This window comes from Pelecanus crispus, chromosome 1 (genome assembly GCF_030463565.1).
Source record: "Pelecanus crispus isolate bPelCri1 chromosome 1, bPelCri1.pri, whole genome shotgun sequence".
Classification (NCBI taxonomy): domain Eukaryota; kingdom Metazoa; phylum Chordata; class Aves; order Pelecaniformes; family Pelecanidae; genus Pelecanus; species Pelecanus crispus.
This window is the reverse complement of record NC_134643.1, coordinates 226,016,711-226,044,172: the sequence shown is the minus strand read 5'-3', so window position 1 is coordinate 226,044,172 and position 27,462 is coordinate 226,016,711. Positions and strand designations below refer to the sequence as shown.

The window sequence follows — 27,462 nt, the reverse complement described above, 5'->3', positions numbered from 1 at the left end:
ACAAAAGGAGCACCGCATCACCAACCATCTCCATGCCCCACCACCCTCCGTCTCTACACCCCATTACAGTCCTACAGGCAGCTGGAAGGCCCATCGCAGCCATGGACAAACATATCTCTGCACCACCAACCATCCCCATACCCCATCATGGGCCTATAGGCAGCTGGAAGCACCCCACAGCCAAGGACAAAGGCAGCACTGCACCACCAAACATCCACATAACCCGTCACCTTCTCCATAACCCAGAATGGGCCTACAGCCAGCTGGAAGCTCACCACAGCTAAGCACAAAAGGATTTTTGCACCACCCTCCATCTCCACACCCCATTACAGTCTTACAGGCAGCTGGAAGCTCATCAAAGTCATGGACAAAGGGAGCACCGCACCACCAACCATCTCCACACCCCACTACAGTCCTACAGGCAGCTGGAAGCTCCCCACAGCCAAGGACAAAGGCAGCACTGCACCACCCACCATCTCTGAACCCCACCCACCCACCATTTCCAAACCCTGTCATGGTCCTACAGGCATCTGGAAGCTCCCCACAGCTGAGGACAAAGGCAGCACTGCACCACCAAACATCTACATAACCCATCACCTTCTCCATAACCCAGAATGGGCCTACAGCCAGCTGGAAGCTCATCACAATCATCAACAAAAGGAGCACCGCACCACCAACCATCTCCACACCCCACCACCCTCCATCTCTACACCACATTACAGTCCTACAGGCAGCTAGAAGGCCCATCGCAGCCATGGACAAAGACATCTCTGCACCACCAACCATCTCCATATCCCATCATGGGCCTGTAGGCAGCTAGAAGCTCCCCACAGCCAAGGACAAAGGCAGCACTGCACCACCAAACATCTCCACACCCCATTACAGTCTTACAGGCAGCTGGAAACTCAGAGTCATGGACAAAGGGAGCACCGCACCACCAACCATCTCCACACCCCACCACCCTCCATCTCCACACCCCATTGCAGTCCTACAGGCAGCTGGAAGCTCCCCACAGCTGAGGACAAAGGGATTCCTGCACCACTCACCATCTCCACTCCTCATTACAGTCCTACAAGCCAGGAAGCCTTGTTATGGTCCTACAGGCCAGGAAGCTCCCCACAGCTGAGGACAAAGGGATCTCTGCACCACCCACCATCTCCACACCTCATTATGGTCCTAGAGGCCAAGCAGCTCCCCACAGCTGAGGACAAAGGGAACTCTGCACCACCCACCATCTCCACACCTCATTATGGTCCTAGAGGCCAAGCAGCACCCCACAGCTGAGGACAAAGGGATCTCTGCACCACCCACCATCTCCACACCTCATTATGGTCCTACAGGCAGCTGGAAGCTCCCCACAGCCAAGGACAAAGGCAGCACTGCACCACCAAACATCTACATAACCCATCACCTTCTCCATAACCCAGAATGGGCCTACAGCCAGCTGGAAGCTCATCACAATCATCAACAAAAGGAGCACCGCACCACCAACCATCTCCATGCCCCACCACCCTCCATCTCTACACCACATTACAGTCCTACAGGCAACTAGAAGCCCATCACAGCCATGGAGAAAGGCGTCTCTGCACCACCAACCATCTCCATACGCCATCATGGGCCTACAGGCAGCTGGAAGCTCCCCACAGCTGAGGACAAAGGGATCTCCACACCATTCACCTTCTCCGTAACCCATCATGGGCCTACAGGCAGCTGGAAGCTCTCCACAGCTAAGTACAAAGGAATCTCTGCACCACCCTCCATCTCCATACCCCATTATGGTCTTACAGGGAGCTGGAAGCTCACCACAGTCATGGACAAAGGAAGCACCGCACCACCAACCATCTCCACACCCCACCACCCTCCATCTCCACACTTCATTACAGTCCTACAGGCAGCTGGAAGCTCCCCACAGTCATCAACAAAGGCAAAACCACACCACCAACCATCTCCACATCCCATTACAGTCTTACAGGCAAATGGAAGCTCCCCACAGCCATGGACAAAGGCAGCACCCCACCACCAACCATCTCCACACCCCACCACCAACCATCTCCACACCCATTACAGTCCTACAGGCAGCTGGAAGCTCCCCCCAGCTGAGGACAAAGGGATCTCTGCACTATTCATCTTCTCCTTACCCCCTCATGTGCCTACAGGCAGCTGGCAGCTCCCCACAGCCATGGACAAAAGGATCTCCGCACCACCCACCACCTCTGTATTCCACCACCTCTGTACCCCATCACTGTCCTACAGGTAGCTAGAAGGTCCCCACAGTCATGGACAAGAGTGACCTCCCCACCACCCTCACCTCTGAACCCCTCCATCATCCTACCGGCAGCTAGAGAACTCCCACAGCCAAGAACAAAGTAACCTCCCCACCACCCACCTTTATGTACTTAAGATCCTCAAAAATAAAGTTTCTGATTCATGAACCCATTGGCTGGTTCTTCCAGTTTGTGCTTTTTTGGTAACTTTTTGGGATTGTTCCTTGCTGTCCTTGTTTCCTTCTATTTATGCATCTTTAAATACATGTGCGCATATATATCTGTGCGTGTGATATGCACACATATATAAATATACATATATAAAGTGTACCTATGAATAAATCTGAGAGCTGTATAGAGGAACCTGGGCAGGTGGAAGGCACCAGGGCTGGGTGCTGCAGGGCTCCCAGGGAACCCTGCAGCACCAGCCAGCAGACAAGTCACCTCTTTTATATTAGCCCAATACAAAACAAGAAACAAAAAATCCCCTTACATAACTGCTTTTTTTACAGTCATTTCCGCATGTCTTTTTAAATAAACTGGATTGAAACTTATCATAGGAATGCTTTATAGCTCACTGCTGCTGAAGGACACGGTTCTCACCTTCCCAGATTGCTTCCACTAATGTGCCGGCCCCTTTCTGGTGTCAGGAAAAACATTTATGCAGCTGCAGTGAGCCTGATCAATAACAAATCCACCCTGGATCCATTCCCTGAATGAATGCATGGATATTGTGCCAGCGCAGGCAGGTAGGGAGGGGAAGTACAGCAACGAGGAAGGGCGAGATCTCCTTTCTGCAATTCTTTCATTATGATCTGATGCAGAATAAAACCCATCCATTTCTCCAAACATTTTAAAATCATTAGACCACCCAAATATGTGTAGACCAGAAGTTAAAAAACCACAAAAGATCCTACATCATACAGAATTCTTACATTTATGAACTCAGAGGTACCGAACACAGGGAACTGCCAAATTATACAAAGCAAATCTTAATGCTCAAATCTTAGTTCTGATATCTGAAAGTTAGAGTGTGTAAGCACAGAGCGGTAATACCCTTTCCCACCTTCGTGACGACAACACAAACAGCAATATAGCTTATTTATCCATACAGACAGTAATCATAGGAATCATCGAATCATTTAGGTTGGAAAAGACCTTTAAGATCATCCAGTCCAACCAGTAACCTCACTACCAAGTCCACCACTAAATCAGTTCAGGGGAGAGGAATAATTTCTTGTTTCCTGCCTTGGGGGCTGGATTATTTTTTAATGAAAGTAAAACTAGGAATCACTAAGGTTGGAAAGGATCTCTAAGATCATCAGCCCAACACCACCATGCCCACTAAACCACATCCCAAACTGCCACATATGCCCATTTTTTGAACACCTCCAGGGATGCCATGAAGTATAATACATATATATAATACAATGCCATGAAGTATAAGCATCAAGACTATCCTGATGGAAGTCATATAGTTTAAGGTCTTAGAACAGGCACTAAAGCACAGTACTTGTGTGATTTCAGAGCTTCTCCTGTTTCCCTGAGTTGTTTATGCGCTCTCAGTAGTCTTGGTTGTACCAAGACGGGGTTTATGCCTGAGTCCACCCAGAATCAACTATTTGAACAATTCACAGTTTTATCTCCCAGGTTTTAAATGTCAGAGCTTGCATGTAATTTTGAAGAATTTCTCTTCTTGTTTGTGGCCAATCTCTGGACTGTATTTCCCCATTTTTATTCTTCAAAATTCACTTAAAAGTCTTAATAAGAAAAAATATTGCAAGTTGAATGGCAGAAGCAGGTTATTGGCCTCTAACTACCAAGTCCATTTCCTCTTGGAACACATCTTAAAAGTCACAAAAATTAAAAGAACACTCAGGTGCACTCGGGGGGGGAAGAAAAACAAAGCAAACAAGCCACCTTGTTAGCAAGTGGGAAGCTATCCATGCCACATCTGTGCACTGACAATGAGCCCACGAATTAGTACACTAAACTGAGTACAGTGAAAGGGGCCTGTATGCGCAGCTCCTGGAGAATTAATTCAAGTTTTTCCCCCCATGTGATGTTCTAACAGTGCCTTTGTAAAAAGCACAAAACATCCCCTTCTCCCAGGTACACTCCAGCACAACAGAGCCCCAGAACAGTTTGTGTACAACCGCTCCTCCATTTCTTTATTGAAGACGGGCAAAGCTAAGCTACACTGAGCATGCCTGAGGAACAGGATTCTTGTCAGCGATCTTACAGGGCTAATTAATAAAGCAGCAGCAAACAGCTTGAGCTTAAGTGTCATTTTTACAGTGCGAGGACTTACTGAGGGAAAGCAAGAGGGCACCCATTATCAGTAAGTTTGCAGATGACACCAACTTGGGCAGGAGTGTCGATCTGCTGGAGGGTAGGATGGCCCTGCGGAGGGACCTGGACAGGCTGGACTGATGGGCCGAGGCCAACTGTAGGAGATTCAACAAGGCCAAGTGCTGGGTCCTGCACTTGGGTCACAACAACCCCATGCAACGCTGCAGGCTTGGGGAAGAGCGGCTGGGAAGCTGCCTGGCAGAAAAGGACCTGGGGGTGTTGGTCGACAGCGGCTGAACATGAGCCAGCAGTGTGCCCAGGTGGCCAAGAAGGCCAACAGCATCCTGGCTTGTGTCAGGAATAGTGTGGCCAGCAGGAGCAGGGCAGGGATCATCCCCCTGTACTCGGCACTGGGGAGGCCGCACCTGGAATGCTGTGTCCAGTTTTGGGCCCCTCAGCACAGGAAGGACATTGGGGTGCTGGAGCGTGTCCAGAGAAGGGCAACGGAGCTGGGGAAGGGTCTGGAGCACAGGGCTGATGGGGAGCGGCTGAGGGAGCTGGGGGTGTTCAGCCTGGAGAAGAGGAGGCTGAGGGGAGACCTGATCGCTCTGCAGCTCCTGACAGGAGGGGGCAGGGAGGGGGGGGTTGGGCTCTTCTCCCAAGGAACAAGTGATAGGATGAGAGGAAATGGGCTCAAGCTGCACCAGGGGAGGTTTAGATTGGATATTAGGAGAAATTTCTTCATGAAAAGGGTAGTCAAGCATTGGAACAGGCTGCCCAGATTGTTGGTGGAGTCCCCATCCCTGGAAGAGTTCAAAAAACGGGCAGAGGTGGCACTTTGGGACATGGTTTAGTGGGCATGGGGGTGTTGGGTTGATGGTTGGACTGATGATCTTAGACATCCTTTCCAATCTTAATGATTCCTAGTTTTTACTTTCATTATAAATAATCCAGCCACCAAGGCAAGAAACATGAAATTGCTACTCTCCCCTTAACTGGTTTAGTGGTGGCCTTGGTAGTGTTAGGTTACTGGTTGGACTGGATGATCTTAAAGGTCTTTTCCAACCTAAACGATTCTATGATTCTATTTACTCCGACTTGTAGGCAAAGCTGTGAATCTTTCTTTGGGACTAGGTTTTTGTTTAAGTAGATCAGGATCTTTACCATGCTGTTCTCTCCCACCAGCTGCTGAGCCAGTATCTGACCCTCAGACTTACACCGAAGCCTCCGCCGCCACCACGTACAACAAACGCTCAGCTACTGCACTGAGCACACCTCATTTTCCTCCCACTCTGTGGGTAGCACATTCTTGCCACTCTGTAAAGCCACCCGAGACACACACATAAAATCATTACTACAACTAGGGCCCAAAATTCTAACATTTGCTCTGAAGAGAAGTTTTGTTTTTTTTTTTTTAAGAGACAGCTGCTCTGACACAGCCTTCTACACAAACCAGGCTCCTTTAGGAGACTCAAGGCAGATGTGGAAGTACAACTGGGAAGTTAGAGGGTGGATGAAGAGGAGTTAAAGGGGAAAAAAAAATAGAACAATGGCTAATTGTTCACATAGGTTACCAGTGAGGACCGAACAAAAGGCAGGAACCTTGTGCCTCCAAGCCTGTCTCAAGGAAAAAAGTGAAGCACACAGCAGTTAAGAAGGGAGAATGGGAAAGGAGGGAGATTTTGTTAGTGAGCTTCCTTTAAGCCAGTTGCTAGAAGCATTAATGTACTGGATACTGGTGAGAGAAGAGGAAAGCAGAAAGATCATCATACAGTCAGGTTTCCTCCACCCACGCCCCAGCCAGTAATCAGCTACAGTTTTAGAAGAGGTTAAGCACATATACCCAAATAAAAAAGGATGAAGAGCACAGCTCTAAGAATTAATTACAGCAAGTAATTTTCAATTAAGTTAGAGGACAAAAACTCCCCACAGCTAAATACAGCTGTGAATGTAGTGCATAGATTTTTTCCTTAATCAGAGGCAGAAAAAGTCCCTAAGGCCAAGGAAATTGGGGGTGGGGAAGGGGTGAGACACAGACAGCTCCTTGTCGAGTCGTTTGGTAAGCAGCAAACCTACGGAGACCTTATTTCCTAGGTTTGTGGTGAAATACAAGGGCATGGGACAAATAATCCCTCCTCACACCGTAGCTGCTGGTTTCTCCTTGCCTTCCCATCCCACACCACCTTCACCTCTTTTGTTTACAACCTCTACAGAGGGACTGCAAGCGCTTCTGAACCACCCATGCCCCCAGCCCCATGGCCCCCAGCCACACCAAGTCCTCCTTCTCCGGGTGATTTTGAATTTTCAAAGTTCACAGGAACTCTCTTTGAAATCTCTCCAAGTTCAAGCAGCCTTGTAGAAAAGGTCATGATTATCACCTAGGGAAGCAAGGGTAAACAGGAACAATCAAACTGACTCTTCAGTTTGCAGTTTATTGGTTAATTTTGGCCTTAGAAGGAGCTATAGAAACAGCAATATTTCACTATTTCTGGTTTTAATCAAAATATTTTTCCCCTGTAACCTTAACATTACAAAGCACAAGTTCTCCTACTTCATACATTTACAGGATAAACACATATTACTCCTTTAAAAAAAAAAACACCCAACCAACCACGCCTTTCAATACACTAACCAGAAGTTACATAAAAAAAAAAAAGTTACTAGAGTTCAATCTGGGTTATCAAGCATATTAACAGGAACTCTATTTCCCTTTTCTACTCCTTCCTTCCCCCATGCCACCATTCCCAGATATTTTCACAAGAGCTCTGAGCGCAGAACGTGCAGATGGCAAGTGTTAATTCCTGCAAAAATGAAAGGAGAAAGCATGTTTCCAAGTAGCGGAAAGCACATCTAAGGGCCATCATGTATATTTTATTTGTAGCCCTCCTGCTTTGATCCTGACAGGACAAAACTAAAGAGGAAACAGTATAAACACGTTGACAATCACTCTCATTAAAGAAAAAGGAGAAAAAAAAAAAAAGAAAGAAAAAAGAAGCCACAGACAGAAACCTAAACCACTGGTGCACTGGTAGTTTACTCTCACCCATCTCCAAGATATTTTTAAAGCACAGGCCATGATGTTTGGGCAAACCATCTGGAAAAAAGTAACCCCTTCAAAAAGCAGTTAAGCAAAATAACCTCCAATACCATATCATTATTATGGCCCCAAATGTGCTTCAGATAGTTTAATTGGAACTAACCAAGCCTGCAGTCCTCTTGACACCCTGTTGGAGCTGAAAAAGCAAAGGAGCGTGCCAGAACTTAAACCTCTGGAGCCTGTTTCTTTCCCGGGGAGGGTGCTAAATTCAGGAAGCTAAGGAAACCAAAATTGTACCATTTGACTCTAACCGCATTTTAAGCCATTAAACAATCCTCCCTTCAAGCCGATTTCACAAGACGCATGTATCTGCCTTCATGAAGAAACGGCAGCAACCCGAAGCAGGTGCCGTGCTCCGTGTGCCAGCAAGATGACATCATACCATCCCTTCGTCGGGTACGGCTCCGCACACCTCACCTTTCCCCTCTCACAGGTGAGGAATGTCTCCGTTTGGGGGATTTGGCCGGCTCCCGAGAGCTGTTTTTCGAAGGGCAGCTGCCACCCCTGATCCCAGGGGAAAGGGCCCTGCTTGAGGGACGGCGGAGGACCCCAAGGGAGGGAGAAGGGACCAAACACCACCCTCGACACCCAGCGGGATGGGAAGAAGATGGCATCTGCGATGCGACCGATGACAAAACAGCCCCGGGAAGGCGGAGAAGCCCCCACCGAGGGGTGTGTGGGGGGGTGCTCCCGCCGCCGCCCCCCACCACACACCCACCTTGTCCCAGCTCAGCCACTGCCACACCGCCTTGTCCAGCTGCGCGTCGCCGGTGCTGCAGGCGACCAGCACGTTGGAGTTGACGTCCCCGGGGGCTCCGCACTCGCCCATGTCGCCGTCTGCGGGGGTCGCGGGTGGGGGACGACACGACAACGGCGCCTTCGCTTCTTCACTTCGCGACGCCCGCCGCGGCACCGCGCATCGCCTGAGGGAGGGGAAGAGCGGGAGGAGGCGGGCCGGTGCCCCGGCACGATGGGGAGACGGGGTGGGGGGGGGCGGACACCCCGGGGCTCGCCGCGGCGGCCGTTATTTACCTCAGCTCAGCGCTCCCAAACGGCGAGTAACGGCGATCGCCGCCTTCAGCCGGCAACGGTCGACAACAACCGAGGCCCCGCCCCCGCGCCGCCGCCCCGCCAATCCCGCCTCGGTGGGGCCCCCCCCCCTCCACCGCAATGCATGATGGGAAATGTAGTCCAGCCTCCCGGCGCGGCCTGCGGAGGGGCGGGGCTGGCGGGCGCGGAGAAACTACAACTCCCAGCAGCCCCCGCGGCTGCGCCCAATTCGCCTCAGCGTGAGGGGAAGCGGACGGGGCTGAGGGCGCAGCGGCTTTGCCTCGCCTCAGCCCCCCGGCTCTCGGCCTCTCCTGCCCATACCCTCTCCGGTAGTCGCGTCTCTCCCTCAGGAACACCGGCTCCGTCCTGCCCCGGGCTCCCCGGGGTGGTGGTACCGGCCCCGCGGGCGGGCAGCCGTGGGTGCTTAGTGTCAGACAGCGCTTGGCCCTCAGGAGGCCTGAGCAGGGTCAAGGTGGAGGCAGAGAGGGCTGGGGGGAGGCTCCTTCCTTTTGCTTGATGTAAAAAATGTACGGTATCTCTCTTGCCGCCTCGCTAAATAGGTGCTCTCTGCTTCCTGGGTGATACACAAGAGGAAAAGCTAAAAACCTCACTGAGGCAGCCTTCACGCTGCTGAGCACATTGTTCCCTCTGAAAGGATAATGGAAACTCTGCTACCCTGGGGGATGAGCCCATTGTTTGGAAGCGCTTCCAGATGGGCTTCAGCAGCAATTAAATTGCCATTAGGAGCGAAATCGTAACCTCCCATCTCCCCTTCCCAGGCTGCTTCGGTTGTAATTGAATTGCCTGCCCCTGAGCGAAAGGCTGCGGCAGTGACCACATCTCGCAGCGCATCCTGATCCCACAGAGCATCATCTCATCCCGCAGAGCATCCTCATCCCGCAGAGCATCCGCGCAGAGGTTGCCATAGCAACAGCAGGCACTGCAGAGGGATGCGAGGCTTCGGGAAGACGGGCGGAGGGCAGTGGGACTGCTGCCCAGGGGACGCTGGATGTGAAGGGAGGTACGAAACGCCGGGGTTAGGAGCGGCACAGGCTCCTGGGGGAGGTGGAAAGAGGGACTGAAGGGAGAGGAAGGCGCAACGGGGGATGACAAAGGTGTGGGGAGGTGGTTTGGGATACCCAAGCAGTACAGTAAAGGATGTTGTTGAAAACTGTAAATACAGAAGGGAATGATCCATCATACGAAAGCTTAGAAATCTCAGTTTAACATCCCTCCCCTTCAAAGCTCTCAGGCCAGTGTCCTGAAGGAACCTCTTTCTTGGCTGCAGACACAAACAAATCCTCCGGTCCAGAGGTCTGAGTCGGTGTGGGGAGATGAACCTTTAAACTGGTCTATTACAGTAAATTACTGATAGAATTCCACAGAAGATAAAGATAAGAAGAAGGAAGTAAGTCAAACAAGTCTTCTGTTATCACTGAAGGACTCTCCTAAGGTTGTTTCTGGTATAGGAGAAGAAGAGTGTGGACGGTGGTAAAGTTTGAGTGAGGAAATCGGACATAATAGATGAATCAAACAGTAAGTGAGTGGGATACTCCGTCTCCGGATGGATTTGGGGGATCCATCCTTTGGTACTGATGCTCGGAGAAGGAGTGGGCCTGTGAGGCAGTAGGAAAGGGCCCTACGACCAGAGCTGCCATGTCATGGGCCTTGCAGGACCGCAAGCCAGAGGTGACCCTGCCAGCCCAACCCACGAGCAGGACTGCGCAGCTCCACAGTTTCCACCAGCTCTGCCTTCACCCCATGGGCTTCTGTACCCGATGCCACCCAGCTCCCATGTTGTTTCCTCTCCCATTCTTATTTTTTCTCTTTCTCCCACATCTCTGTGTAAAGAGGTGGCATCTGTAGCAGCGCCGATGCCATTCTGAGCCCAGCAGACTGACTAAAACCATGTCCCAAACAGCCAGATGCTGGCAAATTTCTCCAGATCTCAGAATAGCTGACAAGAGTGGCTCCTGCAGTGAATTTGCACCTGAGAGTCAGCATGAGGCGTAGCACCTGCTTTTCATACACTTGCTGCTCTTTTCTCCTCCTTTGTGTTTTATCTTCAAGGAAAGAAGGCCAGAGCCCAGCGTAACGGGAGCTTCAACCCATAAAACCTTTGTTTTCCACCCAAAAAAGGACGATGGCCATGTTAAATACCTCTCCAAAGCCTGCCAAACAGTTGTAAAAACTGCAGCTATTCGGAAAGGCAGTAAGAGATGTTAAAATGAAACATCATACTTCAAATGCTTCAGTTCTTGCCTCCTCCTTTTTTTTTTTCCAATGTGCTTAATGAAAGCTTTATATTATTCTGAATGGTGATATTTTTTTTTTGCCATCAGAGCAGGCAGGCTCTTTCTGCACACAAAACCTTGAAGTTCATGAAGTGGTTTCACCCAGGACAATGGCAGCCGTGCCCACACCCTGCGTTATCAGTGCTCAGCTATGTAGCCACAATTAAAAGTGGGATTTTTTCCTTCAGCTATCTATAAAGGTCTTTTCCAACCTAAACGATTCTATGATTCTGTGATATAGGAGAATTACCATTCTCTCAGATATCAGTGCTCCTCCATGGTTATTTCCCTGAAGAACAGCTGAAACAGCCTCATAGAAGGTAAAAGTCTCTGCCTGTTATTTCTTTACTGGGAATAACCACAGCGTGGAGGGTTTGAAACTTCTCAGGATCTCGCAAATGCATCCGAAGTCAGGGAGTGACGATTTGGTTTCCAAATATTTCCCTCTGAGAGGACTTTGGTTAGCTAGCTCCAAGGCACCGCAGTGCATATAGCGGATGCCAGGCAGCCCAAGCAACTCCAGAGCAGGGCAATCATATAAAAAGATTATAGGTGATAAGGCTTAGATCACACATATGGAGATTTGCTGTGCTTGCCTGGAGAAAACCCTGGCCTCACGGGAGATGACAACTAAGTCCAATGTATTTCAGGATTAATCAGCCACCAGAAGAATTTTTAAAGCTGATTATGTTGCTACAGGAAAGTTAAACTGACTCCCATCTGCTTTTGTGCTGTCACGGAGAGCAATAGCGAAGAAGCTGGCACAACTCTGGACTGTGCTGCGCTGAGGCCCGGCGCATCACGGCTCCCCCAAGCACTTTGGGGTGATCGCAGAGCCTCCCCGCACTCACTGGCCATGGATGTTGCCAGCAGAAATCTCTATTTTCATCTGCTACTAAAGACAAAACTTCCAGTCCTTATGGCTGTGGAAGAAAGCCAGAAAATAGGAAATTAAGCTGCAAGTGAAGGAAAGCCAACGTTTCTAAGTTTTCACCCTCGCGTATCATTTCGCCTAATTGAGGCACAGCGTGCTCAGACCAAACTGAGCAGCAGCAAACAGTCTGGGGGCTAAAAACCACAGGAGAGGCCACATTGCCAGCGATGAATACGAGCCAGGCTGGGAGGAGAAGTGCTGACAGGCTGCTGGCAGCCGCCAGCTCGTGTGCTGGGAGCTGCCAGAGCCAGCAGGGACCGTGGTGGGGCTCAGCTGGGGGGAATGACTTCTTCCTAGCCAAAACGAGCGTGTGCATCCACATATGCATATGTATGGCTGCATGCTTGCCTTGCTCCTGCTTTCAGGGAAAGGCTCTGCTCTCTCTGCCGCTGTTAACGAAACCCAGAGTTCCCACATGTAGTGTAATTGCAACCATGAAATGGCAGATAACTGCCTGTGCCCCCCAAATGAGAGTTTTCTTCTAATATAAACAAAATCGAGTTAATAGAGACTAGTTAATAACACATAGCTCTTGTTTGGGGGTTGCAGTTACACAATGCCGGGGTAAAGAGCGTATCTGTTCTCCTTTACGTGGTTAAACGTATCCGTCCTCCTGGCAGGGCTGGGTTTGCAGCATCTCAGTATTGTACCCCTAAGCAATGATGCACATATTTTGTTCTTACCAATGTGTTTAATGTGGGGTTTTTTTTTTTTTCCCCACAGAAGAATGGCTAAGCACACAGCGATGTCACCCAATAGCAGAAATAAAAACCGTCTGTACGCTTACGTTAGCATCCTCAGCGATCTGGTACCGCAGACCAAATCATCGCCCGCAACAAACCGGATTAGCTCTGTGGATCGCATAGCTCTGCCCAGCCCTGCACCGGAGAGCCTCGGGGCTGAACCCAACTGGTACCGTTTCCATGGCAATTTTACCACACACAGTTTATTCCAGATCGCCTGCAAACAGCCCAGGGCTCCCATGATATTCCGGGTTGGTTTTCTTCCCCCGTTTCTGCAGTGAGCCGGAGTCATGCGGGACGAACCCAGCACATCCTTCCAGCTCGCTGCCGAGCCTCTCGGCAGGCACCATGCATGCCCTCGCTCTGTGGCACATCTTTTGTTTTATTATTTATGTATCCTGAACACCCTTGTTCTCCTGGGCCTCTTGGGTTACCTGCTAACAACACGGCAGCTCCCATCCTTTCATTTCCCTCTCTCGGAGTAGCGTATTGCCAGAGAGGCAGCGCAACTCTAAACACAGGCAGTAATGACATCCCTGCCGGTTGATAGCATGCTGCACGGGGAGGGGCGGGTGCCTTTTTGGGCCTGAACACCGTTTTTAATCCCATCTGGGGTCAAAAGCAGCCAAAGTGCTTTGTCCTGAAGAAGCGCAGGCGCTCTGCAGGCAGAGCACGAAGAAAGGGAGTGGGCTGGCAGGTGGGAAGGATGCAGCAGGGACCGCTGAGATTAGGAAACGGCTTTCCAATTCTGCAGCTGCCCCTGGTTTGGTGCTTCAGAGTGTCAGCCCTGGGAAGGCCTGATCCTTCACCCACCGGCACTGACAACATGCTTCTCGGCTTCCTCAGGAGTGGAACACCCTAAATACCTACACTTTAAATGCAGTATGTAATGTGCAGCTCAGAGCTGCTGGAAAAACCTCCGCTCTCAGCCCAAAGGGAGGAGAGGGAGCAGCTCTCCTTGCCATTGCCGCAGTCTCGGCTCTCCAGTTTGCGGGCCCCGCCGCAGCCAGCAAACGCAGCCGGTGAGATCTTTCATAACGGACAGCTTAGAGCCAAAAACACACCACAAGTCCAATTCTCCCCACAGGCACGTGTCTGAGGCAGCAGCCCCGAGCCAGCAAGCACAGAGGAACTCAGGCTCATCACCTCTCCCCACCCTGATCTTTTGTCCTAGCTGATAAAAACCATTTTATAGGCTCCAGTGACTAAGCACTTAATCTAGGGCTTAATCATGTAGGGGCGACGATAATTACCGAGGCTGAGGAACGCAGTGGATTAGTGTGCCAGGTGTAGGTGCAGGAAAGCCACGGTGAGCATCCCCGTCCCCAGCACCCCGCTGGAGGAGGCACTGATCCAGCTCTCCCCGTCCTCCCTTCACCCGGAGCATGGGCTGGGGGGAATTTTGGCACCTCCCGCTCCCTTGGGCCTGGCTTTGGTCACCAGTCCCCTCGTATATCAACGCCTGTCCTTTACAAACCAGAAACCAACCACAGACCTGGTTATTTTTAATCCTCCCCTCTAGGTATTAATAGCTGACGCGTGTGCTCTGCTGAGCAGTTGTCCACCAGCCGCATCTGTCTGCAGAAAAGAGATGTGATGGGCCGATTGCCTCTGGTGACAGAACGAGAAAGGAGTATGGATCAGGCTTTTCACCATAATTTATCCCCTCAGTCCCAAAGTACGGGGTAAGTTGTGTGGAACTGAGAAAAATTGTACTGAAAACTTTCTGCAAGGGGAGTACGTGAGATCCTGGGTGTCTGAGGTTTCCTGACTGTCAGTAAAAATAAATGATGCCTTGATCTTTACTAAGAAATACTGCTTTTTCTTACCATATGGTGCAGGTTTTGTAGGTACCTGTAGGGTAGTCAAGCTGAACTGAAATGCCCCACGATTGCACAGTCGCAGGTTACTTTTATGACCAGCCTTCTGATAACATCGCTATAGTTATCACGAGCATGTGCATATCATCCCTCAGCTGCACTGACCCCAGGTCTCCCTTTCCCCTCACCTGGTTGAGAACAGGGGAGGAAAAGGAAAAAACAGGAGCAGAAAAAGGGAAGCCAGACCGACCTGCGTTGCTGAAACAGCCGCAGTGCAAAGGGGGCCGGTCTTACCTGTGAGTGCGAGATGTCACGTAGGGAGGGTCCAATGTAGCCCTGGATCCTGACTCTGCCTGCTGAAGCCTTCTCCACTAATTAATTTGGCAGCTCTTGGTGCCAATTTGGGAGCGCACGCAGGCAGCCGTGCCATCGCATGTGCAGGCCACCGCGGTACCAGACACCAGGGAAGGGAGATGGTGCTCTGCCCAGTGGCTCAGAAAGCCAAAGTCTCCTGAACGCTGCATTTTTCCATCGCGTGCTTTAAAAAAAAAGTTTGCAAAATGACTTATCTGGGTTAGGCGGGAGCGGGAGCTGCGCCCAGCGCCGCTCGGCAAAGGGGCTGTGAGTGAAAAGTGTTGCAGATGCAAACATCAGAGCTGCTTTAGGGAAGAGGGACGTGTCAGAGGTGGGTTTTGTTCTGAGCATCCCCTGGAGAAGAGCCGTCAGGATCTGGTGCTCCTCTGCTGCCGCAGAGATAGAATCATCGAATCATCAAATCGTTTAGGTTGGAAAAGACCTTTAAGATCATCCAGTCCAACCAGTAACCCAGCACTGCCAAGGCCACCACTGAACCAATTAAGGGCAGAGTAGCAATTTCATGTTTCCTGCCTTGGGGGCTGGATTATTTTTTAATGAAAGTAAAAACTAGGAATCACTAAGGTTGGAAAGGACCTCGAAGATCGCCAGTCCATCAACCCAGCACCCCCATGCCCACTAAGCCATGTCCCAAAGTGCCACGTCTGCATGTTTTTTGTACACAATGCATCCCACATGGCCAGCAGCATGCAAACTTGACCTCGCAGAGGGGCTGGAGCTCGGACAGGCAGAAAATGGAGAGGGGCAGAATAGATATTTTTCATGCCTGCACATAATTAATTTGGTTTCCCACATCTTTATCTAAAACATCAGATCCCAGCCCGGTGTGAGAGAGACAACTTGGACGGACGGACATCCAATGCAGCAGGATGATAGAAAACTTCTGCAACCGTCCCAGCGCCGCAATTCCTGCAGAGCTTCCAAACCGGTCAGATTCTTTGTTTTAAGTCACTTTTGTTTCTCTCATCGCTCTGAACAAGGGCATCGCTCCAGCCATGATGCCACAGGGCTGTCAGCAAGGCACGTAGGAACAGACTGCGTCTTTGGTGAGAGGAACCGATATATTTAGAAGAAATGGACGTGTTTCAGACACTGAGGGTTTCTGACGTGAAGGAAGAGCTTCTCTTTCCGGAAGCAGTCCCGTTCCCATAATAATAACCTTGTCACGTCCCAGAAAATCCTTTTAAGGCAGCACTGGCAATGGCCAACCCCATCTCCAAGCAGGGCTGGTTGAGTTACCTCACAGGGGGACATCACCTCTGCTCTCCCTCCAGAGGAAGATGGGCAATAATGAATAAGCAATGTCACTGCTTGAAACTGCTCATGTTTCCGTAGGACGCCGTGAGCTGTGCCGCACGGCTTTTGTCCAACACACGCAGCACTGAGCCCCATGGGCTTGCACCTGCACAGCCAGGGCACCGTTACAGCTTCACGTCCGATTTCTTGTGGGTAGCGATTGCCACTGATGCATGAACTGCCCTGAGTCCCCTCCCCAGCTTTTCCACCCCTCGCTTTGTAGCATTTAGTTGTAGCTCTATGCACGGGACAGATAGAGCTCGTTAGGACTCCTTAGTAGCTAACAGTCGTTTAATTAGCAAATAAACATCACACAGTGGTATCTACGCACCAAACCTATCAGCCAAATAGTGCTGCAGCGTCTGCCCCACATCACAGCATGCTCCAGCTGAGCACAATGAGCATAACCAGCAAGAACGGCTGACAGGGAGAGGGCGAGAGGGGAGAAGTCACCCCAGGAAAGCACGGGGGAACCCTCCGCTGCAACGTGGAAGATGCTTGTCCAGTGTCCGTCCGCTGCAGTGCAGGAATGCTCATCCAGCATCTGTCTGCTGCAGTGCAGGGGATGCTCGTCCAGCACTTCTCTGCCCTGCTGTGAACTAGGAGCATTTTCCCTTTCCCTCCCTTTTTTTTTTTTTTTAATGTTTCCCAAGATTAACTTTCCCCATCATGACCCCTGTCTACCACAGGCTGCGAATAAGCATTCGTGCGTGTGAGCCTCACTCGGCACGCCTGACGGGAGAGCCGCCCGCGCTTCCCAGGCCAGCAGCCTGCTCTTCTCCCGCATGCCGGCCCCGTCAGCAGCGCAGCATTCCCACCAAGCGCTGACCGCTCTCTCGGAGAAGCAGCTCCCCTTGAACACACCTTCCCATACCTCTGTGCCACTCTGCCGCATATTCACCGGCCAAAACCGGTACACCGCAAACTGCCAGAGGCACCTCATGCTGTTAGCTAAACATTCGCTGATACCTGCTGGCATTGCTCAGCGATACCATCGCTATCAGTCCCTGTGCTGCTACCGTTTCACCTTGAGCGTTTCTTATTGAAATGCCCAGCATCAAAGCACTCCCACAAACAGGCCTCCGCGATGCCCAATTGCTCTGGCAATCTTACTGTTGCTTTGCTAAGCTGAGGTCAGCCTGAACTTCCCATACACACAATATCCATACATTCCAATATCCTTTTCCAAGTACCAGGCAAACTGCTACAGACATCGTCTCACCCGTGATTCACTGCTGCGTGCCAAGGAAAAAAATCTTAAATAAACTGGCCTCCCATGAGCCCTATTTTTTCTTCCTAGCTGCATTGCTTAAAACCCGAATGTAGTCAGCTACAATTTGCACAGACTTAGTGATTCAGCCAAGGCCAGAGCTTCCCCAGCTCTCCTCTCTGTGTGCCTGAGTGTGTCTCCTTGCTGTTAAGACAAACTGCATGAGCGTTACCCAGAAATCGTCTGCTCTTGGGGCTGCAGCACAGGGAGCGAGGCCAGAGCCCCATCGGCTTTGACAAGGAATCTCTTGAGCTCTGGGATGAGCACCTAATTAGTCCCAAAATCCCTCCTCCGTCAGCTGAAGCAAACCCATTTCGCGAGGCTCCCAAATCTGTTCTCCCCCCCATAACCCCATGTTTCCATACCCCTCTGAGCATCCTCAGCAGCCCCACGCAACCCTTTGCTGAGGATGAGCTCATCAAGCCAACCTGGAGCTGTGGGTCCCATGGGGACACCCAGCCAGCCCAGAGCCATGGGTCCCAAGGGGACACTAGTCAGCCTGAATCCATGGGTCCCACAGGGACACCAGCCAGCCCAGAGCTGTGGGTCCCAAGGGGACACTAGTCAGCCTGAATCCATGGGTCCCAAGGGAACACCCAACCAGCCCACAGCCTTGGGTCGCGAGGGGACACCAGCCAGTCTGGATCCATGGGTCCCACAGGGACACCAGTCAGCCCAGAGCTGTGGGTCCTGTGGGGACACCAGCCAGCCTAGAGCTGTGGGTCCCAAGGGGACACCAGCCAGCCCGGAGCCGTGGGTCCCATGGGGACACCCATCCAGCCCGGAGCCATGGGTCCCAAGGGGACACCAGCCAGCCTGCAGCCATGGGTCCCATGGGGACACCCAACCAGCCCGCAGCCGTGGGTCCCATGGGGACACCAACCAGCCCCGAGCTGTGGGTCCCATGGGGACACCAGCCAGCCTGGATCCATGGGTCCCATTGGGACAACAGCCAGCCCAGAGCTGTAGGTCCCAAGGGGACATCAGTCAGCCTGGATCCATGGGTCCCATGGGGACACCCAGTCAGCCCGCAGACATGGGTCCCAAGGGAACACCAGCCAGCCCAGAGCTGTGGGTCCCAAGGGGACACCCAACCAGCCTGGATCCATGGGTCCCACAGGGACACCAGCCAGCCCAGAGCCATGGGTCCCATGGGGACACCAGTCAGCCTGGATCCATGGGTCCCAAGGGGACACCCAACCAGCCTGGATCTATGGGTCCCATGGGGACACCCAACCAGCCCAGAGATGTGGGTCCCATGGGGACACCAGCCAGCCTGGAGCCGTGGGTCCCAAGGGGACACTAGTCAGCCCAGATCCATGGGTCCCATGGGGACACCGGCCAGCTCGGAGCCGTGGGTCCGATGGGGACACCCAACCAGCCTGGATCTGTGGGTCCCATGGGGACACCAGCTAGCCTGGATCCATGGGTCCCATGGGGATACCCAACCAGCCCAGAGCCGTGGGTCCCAAGGGGACACCAGCCAGCCTGGATCCATGGGTCCCATGGGTACACCCATCCAGCCTGGATCCATGGGTCCCATGGGGACACCCATCCAGCCTGGATCCATGGGTCCCAAGGGGACACCAGCCAGCCTGCATCCATGGGTCCCAAGGGGACATTAGTCAGCCTGGATCCATGGGTCCCATGGGTACACCCATCCAGCCTGGATCCATGGGTCCCATGGGGCCACCCACCCAGCCCGCAGCTGTGGGTCCCACAGGGACAAGCCCGGCTGCTCTCGCCCCAGGGTGCCCGGGGGAAGGAGCGGGTGCCCGTGGCGCGGGGACCCTGAGGCAGCTGCCACAAGGTGGCACTGGCACCTCGTCACCCAGCCTGGTGGCGTCCGGCCCAGGGCACCCAGGGCACCCCCAGCCCTGCTGCAGGCTCTGCTCCGAATTTAACCGCTGGGACGGACGGGAGGAGCTGCCGACGGATGGGAAATCGGGGGAATAACGAGCACCACAGGAGCTACGTCTTGCAGGAGGGTTTTTCCGCCTTAAGGTCCTCTGGATTAGGGGAAAAGCAGCATTTTATATTTTTTTTTTGTGACATGCCACCCTGTAACAGATTTGTCCCCCACCCCGGTCATAGCAGCAGAAGGAGACTCTGGGGTCACTCGATCCACGCCAGCCAGTGGCCATCAGGAGAGGCAAGAAGACCACATCACCGGGCAGGTTTTGGGGTGCCACGCTCACCGTTCAGCACCCGTCCCCTCACAGGGATCCACATCCTGGCCCTGGCGCGAGCAGCTGCTCCATGGCTCATCCCGCCGGAGCAGCCAGTATTAGAGGACAAACACCGCAGAGGTGGAGAAAACCCGAGCGCAGTGCGTGCTTACCCAAACCAACCCAGCGGATGGTTACCGTCTCAGCTGCCCCCGCCTGGCCCCATTCCCCCGATTTATTTGCAGGTAAAAGGTTTATTTTCCTTTCCCAGCGCTTCGACTGCAAGACAAACACGGCGAAGCCTCTTGAGCTACATCCCACTTGGGCCACGTGCCAGGGGGACATTGGTGGCTTTTGCCCCTGCGCCCCGAGAAAGCCCCACCGGTAACGCGTACCCGGCTCAGAACTCACAACGGGCTCAGCCCCAAAGCCGGCAGCCCCCGAGGGCTCCCCAAAACCCCCTGCCTTGAGTTTTGTCCCCGAGCCGAGGGCATGGGAAATCAGGAATTGCTTGCTGAGCTGCTGCCATCCCGGTGGCTCCGGTGCCAAGGTTTCGAGCCCTACCCCAAACGCACTCGCATCCAGTATTATTTTTTGGATTAGGGTTTGGCGTCACTGTGGGCTCAGGCATTGCAGCTGTGTTTAACCTTTGAATGCAGGCGGAAAGGCCCCTGTGGGTCAGCTAATCTAGCTGCAATTAAAGATATTAATTATGCCATTATTAACAGGTTAAGACGTGCGAGGGACTGGGTCACCGGCACTGCCCCGCAGCGTGTTTTGAAGGATGGGGACATTTACTGTCCTGGACACCGGCCACTCCACGGGCCAGTCCCAAACCCGGCCAGCTTAATAACGGAGCCAAAGCCAAGGAGCCCAGCAGGACCCGAGAACATCCCCTTCCCGTCCACCGCTGCGCCCTCGCCCCATAGAAAACACCTTCGGGACCTGCAGTACAAAAGGCCAAAGCTACAGCCGACAGCAGGAAGGAAACAGGAAAAACTTCGGCATCACCATCCGGAGCCCAGAGAGACTTTTGGGGACGCGTAGAGCCGGATGCCTCCGGCCAGGCTCGGGCCATGCTCACAGCGTGTGCCCGCGGCTTGAGCGATGCTCCCCGGACAGCGGCAGGGAGAAAGCATCTCGTTTCCTGGGACGGGGGCTGCGATGCCCCCTCGGCAGCACACAGGGAGCAGGTTTAGCCCTTACAGCATCCCCCGGGCTCCGGCAGCCAGGGCACGGCACCGGCATGGAGGGATGCCTCACGAATCGCCCCCGATGCCGACTTTGCTCGGAGAAGAAGCAAACGCAACTCCACTGGAAACCGCCACCTCCTTTAATTCCCTGCTGGAAAAGCAGGGCCCAGCCCGGCTCAAAAATTACAGGATTTTAGCACCAGAAAAGCCCGCTAGCCTGTGTCACCAAGCTGCTGGGAGCCCATGGAGGTCAACGCTCGCCGATCTGAGCAGGGAAACGGTGAATTTTCCTCCTTGAAGGCATCTGCCAGCCTCGCCCCCACAGGGCTCAGCCAAGGTGGGTCTGCGGGACCGGGACCTGCCCGCGGGTCGCACCCTGCCAGCTCCTGCCAGACAGGAGCCGCAGCCCTGCCAGGACGTCCCCGCGCTGCTGACACCATGGCTGAGCACCTCTGGGGTGGCACCGGGGCGGCTTTCCCAGCGGCTTTGCGGCCGGGCTGGCCGGCAGCGCTACCCCATCCCGCAAGGCAAACGGGATGCGCGGCAGCGACGTGGCCCCAAATCCCCACCGGCTCCTGGGGGACAAGGTGTCGGGGACTGGGCTCAGATCATGGAGACCCTGTTCTTGATGTAGACGTGGTACGGGTCACTGCGCTTGTCCACTTTGCGGGAGCGGGTGTAGCCTAGGATGAGGCTCCCCACCGTAGCGGCGAAGAGCGTCATGACGAAGAGGATGTACATGTAAGCGTTGTCATTGCGGTCGGGACGGCCGGTGCGGGCGCTGGCGCTGGCGTTGCACACGGCTGCGGCGGTGTTGGCAGAGCGGTCGGTGGGGCAGAGGACAACCCCGTGCAGCGTCTGGTTCAGGGCGTTAAGCACTGCCTGGAGGCTTCGGTGCCAGGTCTCCATCCAGTTGTCCTCCTCCATGTCCTCGCCCAGCCTGTGGGGAAGGACAGGGAGGCTTTCGCCGGGGCTGTCCCTGTGGCAGCGGTGCCCGCGGGATGATGCTGGGGATGTCCTACCGGACGCAACGATGACCCCAAAATGGTCCTCGAAGCATCTCCTCTACCACACAGCAAGGGTAGGAGCGGGGGCATCCAAGCCCAGTGCATTCATGGCAGCCCCCTCCCCAAATTTCATTCCTTACATGGATGGAATAAAGCCCCCGGAGCTTTGGAGCAGCTGCCTGCCCCCCTCTCCTCCCCGGGGCTGGGGACAATGCGGGGACACAGCTGTGCTGGGGGACCGGGATGGTTGAGTTTGGAGCATGCTTCCTCCAGGGAAGTGGGGGGGATGGTGGGCTTGTGTCCTGCACCCTTAGAGGGTGCAGAGCTGGCACCCAAGGGACCCCGGGGTGGGGGTGGGGGCTGTCTGGGGTCCCCCATCCTAAATAACAGCTCCGGGACTGATCCTGCCATGCATCGACCCCGCTCGCTCCAGACCAGGTCCCCCAGGGTGCGCAGGGACCCCCGTTGGTCCTAGCCCGGGGCCAGGAGCCGCGACCACCCTGGCAGGGGGGCCCAGCTCCCCACACGCCCCCGTGGACCCATCCCGAGGGGTCGCTGTCCTAACCCCCCCGGGATTGCCCTCCCCATGGGTCCCAGACCCCCTGTGACCCTTCCCTGGGGACACGGTGCCCCTCTGCCATCCCACCCTGGACCCCCACGTGCCCTCACCGGGGGCCTCGGAGCAAGCGCGGGCGGGAAGGGACATGGGGACACGGTCCCCTACGTGTGCCATCCTTCAGGACACACCGGCCCCAAAAATCGGTCATCCCCTGGATTATCCACCCTGTCCCCCCCCTGCTCCCGAGCCTGCAGCACCCACAGCTCTGCCCCATGCACAGGCAGCTGACACCCCCTGCCCCCCCAAAAAAGGGTGACCCCAAACCCAGGATGAGACCCCAGCAGTGAGGAGGAGGAGGAAGGGGCTGAGCAGCCACAAGCCCACGGAGATGGGCTTGGACCTGGCTATCTTCCTGACCTAGAAACAAGTTTGGAGCCGGAAGAGGCTGAATTTGGGAGATTTAGGGCAAAATCCGGGTTTATCCCAGGAGGGGACCCACAGATGGGGTGCGGCATGGGGGGGACCCCACTTTGGGGAGGGGTGTGGGGCCAGGGAAGGGAAGGGGAGGCCGGAGGGGTGGGAAGGGGGGGATCGCACTCACCGGGGTGCCCTCCCTGCTGCCAGGCTGAGCTGGGACTGGAGCATCGCGGGGCGGCAGCAAGGGATGCCGGCCAGGCTGGGAGTGCTGCGCAGCCTCCTCCCCTTCCCGGGCAGAGCCACCTGCCAAAGCCACCCAGCTCCGAGACGGGCCACCAGCCTGTCCCCAACCCCGCGTGTCCCGCCGCGGCCCCCTCGCCCCGGCCGGATACGGGAGGCCTTACAGGGGCCGGGAGAGCCAGACCCTGCGTTTCCCTCCCGGCACACGCTGCCGGTCACGCTTTCCTGTCCCTCCTCCGTCTGTCCCCGCTGTCCCCAAACCCTCGCACCGGGCACCGAGCCTGCCCGGGCCACCGTCATCCCCACTCGCCAGCCCCATCGCTCCCAGCTGCACCCCTCGCCCACCCGAAACCCCTGCGGGGTGGGGGTCTGCAGGCAGGCACCCATGGGTGGCTCATGGGGAAGCCGCCAGCGCTGCACAGCAGCAGAGAAACCCCAAAGCTCGTGGGGCAGAAAGAAGGCCTGGAGCAGCAGTGAGGAGCTGCACAGGAGGGCCAGATCCTGCTCTGAGCAGGGTGCAGGGACTTTATTTGCCATTTTCCATTTCTCCTGACCCCAAAGCATCCGTCCGGCTGCGGGGCTACTCCCGGCTGCCCGTGATCAGCACCTCCGGCACAAGGTTCGGGTCTGCCAGCAACGGGGGTGATTCAGAAGTGACCATGGCCATGCCACACACCAACCGGGGAAGGTTTCGGAGAGTCCAGACCGGGCACTGCCCCTCCTGCCCACGCACCGGGAAAGCCGCGAGCATCCCCGACGGGGAGCAGGCAGCTCCGGGGAGCTCAGTCTCAAGTTGGCTTCTTACCCCTTAATAAACCTGTCGATTAAAATCCGTTTCTATGCGTCTACCTATAGGTTTGCATCGATGGGCATTGACCCCAGTGCCATCGGGAACCCCAAGGTGCCCGCATCCCTTCGCCCGGCACCGCTGCTGTGAGCCCACGTGGATGCCGCAGCCGAGGCAGCCATTTCGGAGGAGCTGATGCCGCCTGCGCAGACCCCCAGCAACATCTCCAACGGGAACAAGTACCCATCACCCAGTCGGGACGCTCGATCCGACCCTGCATGGTCCCACGGGGTCCGGGACAGTTGTGGCTCCTCTCCCCGGGAACCCCAACCCCTTCCCCGCCGTGTCGGCATCGCTCCGGTGGCCTTTTAACCACCGTTTACAGCCTGTTACCAGCAATTTTTCTGCCCACCCCAACACCACGGTGAGGCTCTTGGCCATGCAAGGATTCCTCTGGGCGCAGGGTGAGAAAAAGGTCGTTATTCATTAAGTCTTGGGGTAAATAAATGCAGCAGCCGAAGTTCCCAGCAACTCTCTTTATACAAAATCGGCCTCTTTTTAGGCGGGTGGCGAGGGAAGGACACTCGACCAACCGGTCCCTTTTCCTTTTGTCCAAAGGGCGCATGAGCGTTCACCCAAATTTTGGATTTTTGGGGGGAAAGAGGCACAAAAAACACACCAAAGCACCTGTTTGGGCATTTCTCCAGCAAGTGATGGGGACGTGGCACCCCCGGAGGACTCAGCTGAGGGATGGAGTCCCGCGGGGCTGGGGACAGTGGCCCCGATGGAGGTTTGGCCGTGCAAGCAACAGCCCAGACCTCTGTGCCACCGCTCACGCACGGTCCATGGGCAAAGGCACGAGAGCTCATCTCGCGATAAAGCCCCAGGTGGCTGCCGCGCCGTCGGTCGGCTGCGCCGAGGATTTGCCAAAACACCCAGCCGAGCCGCCGCGGCTCTCCTAGTCCCCGGGATCTTCCGAAAAGACCAAGGTGCAGTCGAACACCTCCTGGAAGGAGTCAAGGAAGGGCTGGAGTACGTGGTCGACGGTGACGTGCCGCCCCAGCTCGCGGCTCAGCGAGGTGACGCCTTTCCCCTCCAACCCGCAGGGGACGATGTGGTCAAACCAGGTGAGGTCGGTGCAGCAGTTCAGCGCCAGCCCGTGGGACGTGATGTGGTTGCCGCAGTGCACCCCTGCGGGGGCCAAAGCACCCACCCGTCAGCACCCATCCGCAGGGACACCCCGGCGTGAGATACCTGGTGGTGTTGGGTTGATGGTTGGACTGATGATCTTAGAGATCCTTTCCAACCTTAGTGATTCCCAGTTTTTATTTTCATTCAAAAATAATCCAGCCACCAAGGCAGGAAACATGGAATTATGACTCTGCCCTGAATTGTTTTAGTGGTGGACTTGGTAGTGTTGGGTTACTGGTTGGACTGGATGATCTTAAAGCTCTTTTCCAACCTCAACGATTCCGTGATTCTATGATATTTATCCGGGCCTGGCTTGCAGGGGAACAGCACAGGGCCTGGCAAGGGGGAGCGGGGGCAAAGCTCCAAGCACCCGATCCTGGGTGCAAGGGCCTAGGTGCAGGGGCCTGAAATTCTGTTGCCCCCCCCCTTCCCCCCTCCCCCCAGCGCATACCCCCCGCCCCGTGCGTGCTCCCCTGTGCGTACCCTGCCCCGGTGCACGCCATCGCCAAGGCATGACCCCCCACGCTGCATGTGCCCCCGGTGCATGCAACCCTGTGCCTACTGTCCCTGGTGCCCGGGCCTTGCCCATGCATGTTCCTGGTGCATGCCCCCCCAATGCATGCCCTCCCTGGTGCATGCCCCCCCATGCATGTGCCCCTGGTGCATGCCCTCCCCAGTGCATGCCCTCCCTGGTGCATTCCCCGCCATGCATACCCTCCCCGGTGCATGCCCCCCGTGCATGTTCCTGCTGCATTCCCCCCAATGTGCATAACCTCCCTGCTGCATTCCCCCACATGCATGTTCCTGCTGCATTCCCCCCCCGTGCATACCCTCCCCAGTGCATGACCCCCCCACCCCGTGCATGTTCCGGCTGCGTTCCCCCCCTGTGCACGCCCCCCTCCAGTGCATACCCTCCCCGGTGCACACCCCCCGGTGCATGTTCCTACTGCATTCCCCCCGGTGCATGCCCTCCCTGCTGCATTCCCCCCGGTGCATGTTCCTGCTGCATTCTGCATCCCCCCCCCTCCGTGCACACCCTCCCCGCTGCACGCCCGCGCCGTGCAACTTCCTGCTGCACTCCCCGCCATGCATGCCCCCCCATGCATGCCCCCCCCCGGTGCATCCCCCCCGCCGCCCTCACCGATGGCGCAGAGCTTGCTGTCGCCCACCCAGACGCCGGTGAAGGGCGGCGGGAGGGCGCGGGCGGCGGCCAGGCCGAGGCGGCGGCAGAGCCGCAGCACCAGCGCCTCCAGCGCCGCCACGTAGCCGCGCAGGGGGAGGCGGCGGCGGCGGAGGTCGAGGACGGGGAAGGCGAGGAGCTGCCCGGGCCCGTGGAAGGTGATCCGCCCGCCGCGCCGCGCCGCCGCCAGCCCCGCACCCCGCGCCCGCAGCCGGGCCGCTGCCGCCGCCTCCGGGGCGCCCCGCAGGCCCCAGGCGTAGACGGGCTCCGCCGGTTCGCTCAGCACCACGCTCTCCCCGGGGCCGGGGGAGCCGGGGCAGCCGGATCCCGGGGAGCCGGGCCCGGCCCTCGCCGCCCTCGCCGCCCCCAGGCAGCGCTCCTGCACCCGCAGCGCCTCGGCGTAAGGCCGCAGCCCCAAGCGCAGCACCCGCACCGGGGCCCCCGACATGGCGGCGGGGAAGGGCCCCCCCGAGCGCACCGGCAGCGGGCAGGGCCGGGGCCGCCGGGGCCGCCGGGAGGAGGCGGGCGGGGCGGGAGGCGCCGGGCTCGGCGGAGCTGGGGGAGGGGGAGCCCCGGGGCGGCGGGGGATGGGGGTGGGGGGGTCGGGGAGAGGGGACGGAGGTGGAGGATTGGGGACAGGGATGGGGGTGACGGGACAGGGACAGGGGACGGGGATGGGGGGAGAGGGGACGGGCACAGAGGATGGGGAAAGGGGACAGGGATGGGGGACAGGGGTGGGGGCGTTAGGGGACAGGGACAGGGGGCGGGGACGGGGTGGGGACAGGGGACAGGCACAGAGGATGGGGAAGGGGGACAGGGATAGGGGACAGGGACAGAGGAGGGGGAAAGGGGACAGGGACAGGGGACAGGCACAGGGGATGGGGACAGAGGAGGGGGAAAGGGGACAGGGATGGGGAACAGGCACAGGGAAAGGGGACAGGGACAGGGGATGGGGACAGGAGACAGGGATAGGGGACAGGCATGGAGTATGGGGACAGGGGACAGGGATAGGGGACAGGCATGGAGTATGGGGACAGGGGACAGGGATGGGGGGGTTAGGGGACAGGGGAGAGGGGACGGAGATGGAGGATTGGGGCAGGGATGGGGGTGACAGGAGAGGGATAGGGGATGGGGACAGGGGTGGGGGGAGAGGGGACAGGCACAGGGGATGGGGACAGGGGACAAGGATGGGGGGACAGGGGATGGGGACAAAGGATGGAGGACAGGGGTGGGGGGACAGAGGATGGGGACAGATGGGGATGAAGGATGGAGGACAGGGGTAGGG

At 55.8% G+C, this 27,462-nt stretch overlaps 3 protein-coding genes across 3 annotated transcripts in view; all 3 read right to left on the bottom strand.

The window, feature by feature from the left end:
• Nucleotides 1-8,503, bottom strand: part of PGM2L1 (phosphoglucomutase 2 like 1) — a 46,453-nt gene extending 37,950 nt beyond the window's left edge. Inside the window, exon 1 of the mRNA XM_075727074.1 lies at nt 8,372-8,503. Coding sequence (XP_075583189.1) covers nt 8,372-8,482 — 111 coding nt within the window. The 5' untranslated portion in view covers nt 8,483-8,503. The remainder of the gene's footprint in view (nt 1-8,371) is intronic.
• Nucleotides 8,504-21,399: 12,896 nt separating this feature from the next.
• KCNE3 (potassium voltage-gated channel subfamily E regulatory subunit 3) lies at nt 21,400-21,738 on the bottom strand. The gene has a single exon (XM_075727084.1). It carries the CDS (start codon nt 21,721-21,723, stop codon nt 21,400-21,402), a length of 324 nt encoding a protein of 107 aa, XP_075583199.1. The 5' UTR covers nt 21,724-21,738.
• Nucleotides 21,739-24,764: 3,026 nt separating this feature from the next.
• On the bottom strand, nt 24,765-26,625 carry LIPT2 (lipoyl(octanoyl) transferase 2). Its single transcript, XM_075727789.1, has 2 exons — nt 26,139-26,625; nt 24,765-24,997 (listed from the first exon to the last, which is right to left on the bottom strand). The coding sequence occupies exons 1-2, from the start codon at nt 26,623-26,625 to the stop codon at nt 24,765-24,767; spliced, it is 720 nt and encodes a 239-aa protein (XP_075583904.1).
• Between the last annotated feature and the right edge of the window lie 837 nt (nt 26,626-27,462).

What these genes read in the sequence shown, in the direction of transcription:
- KCNE3 (XM_075727084.1), bottom strand. Translation starts at nt 21,723, where the DNA reads ATGGAGGAGGACAACTGGATGGAGACCTGGCACCGAAGCCTCCAGGCA.
- LIPT2 (XM_075727789.1), bottom strand. Translation starts at nt 26,625, where the DNA reads ATGTCGGGGGCCCCGGTGCGGGTGCTGCGCTTGGGGCTGCGGCCTTAC. An exon ending in CAGCAAGCTCTGCGCCATCG is followed by an intron (nt 24,998 to 26,138) that starts GTGAGGGCGGCG and finishes TGGCCCCCGCAG; the next exon opens with GGGTGCACTGCGGCAACCAC.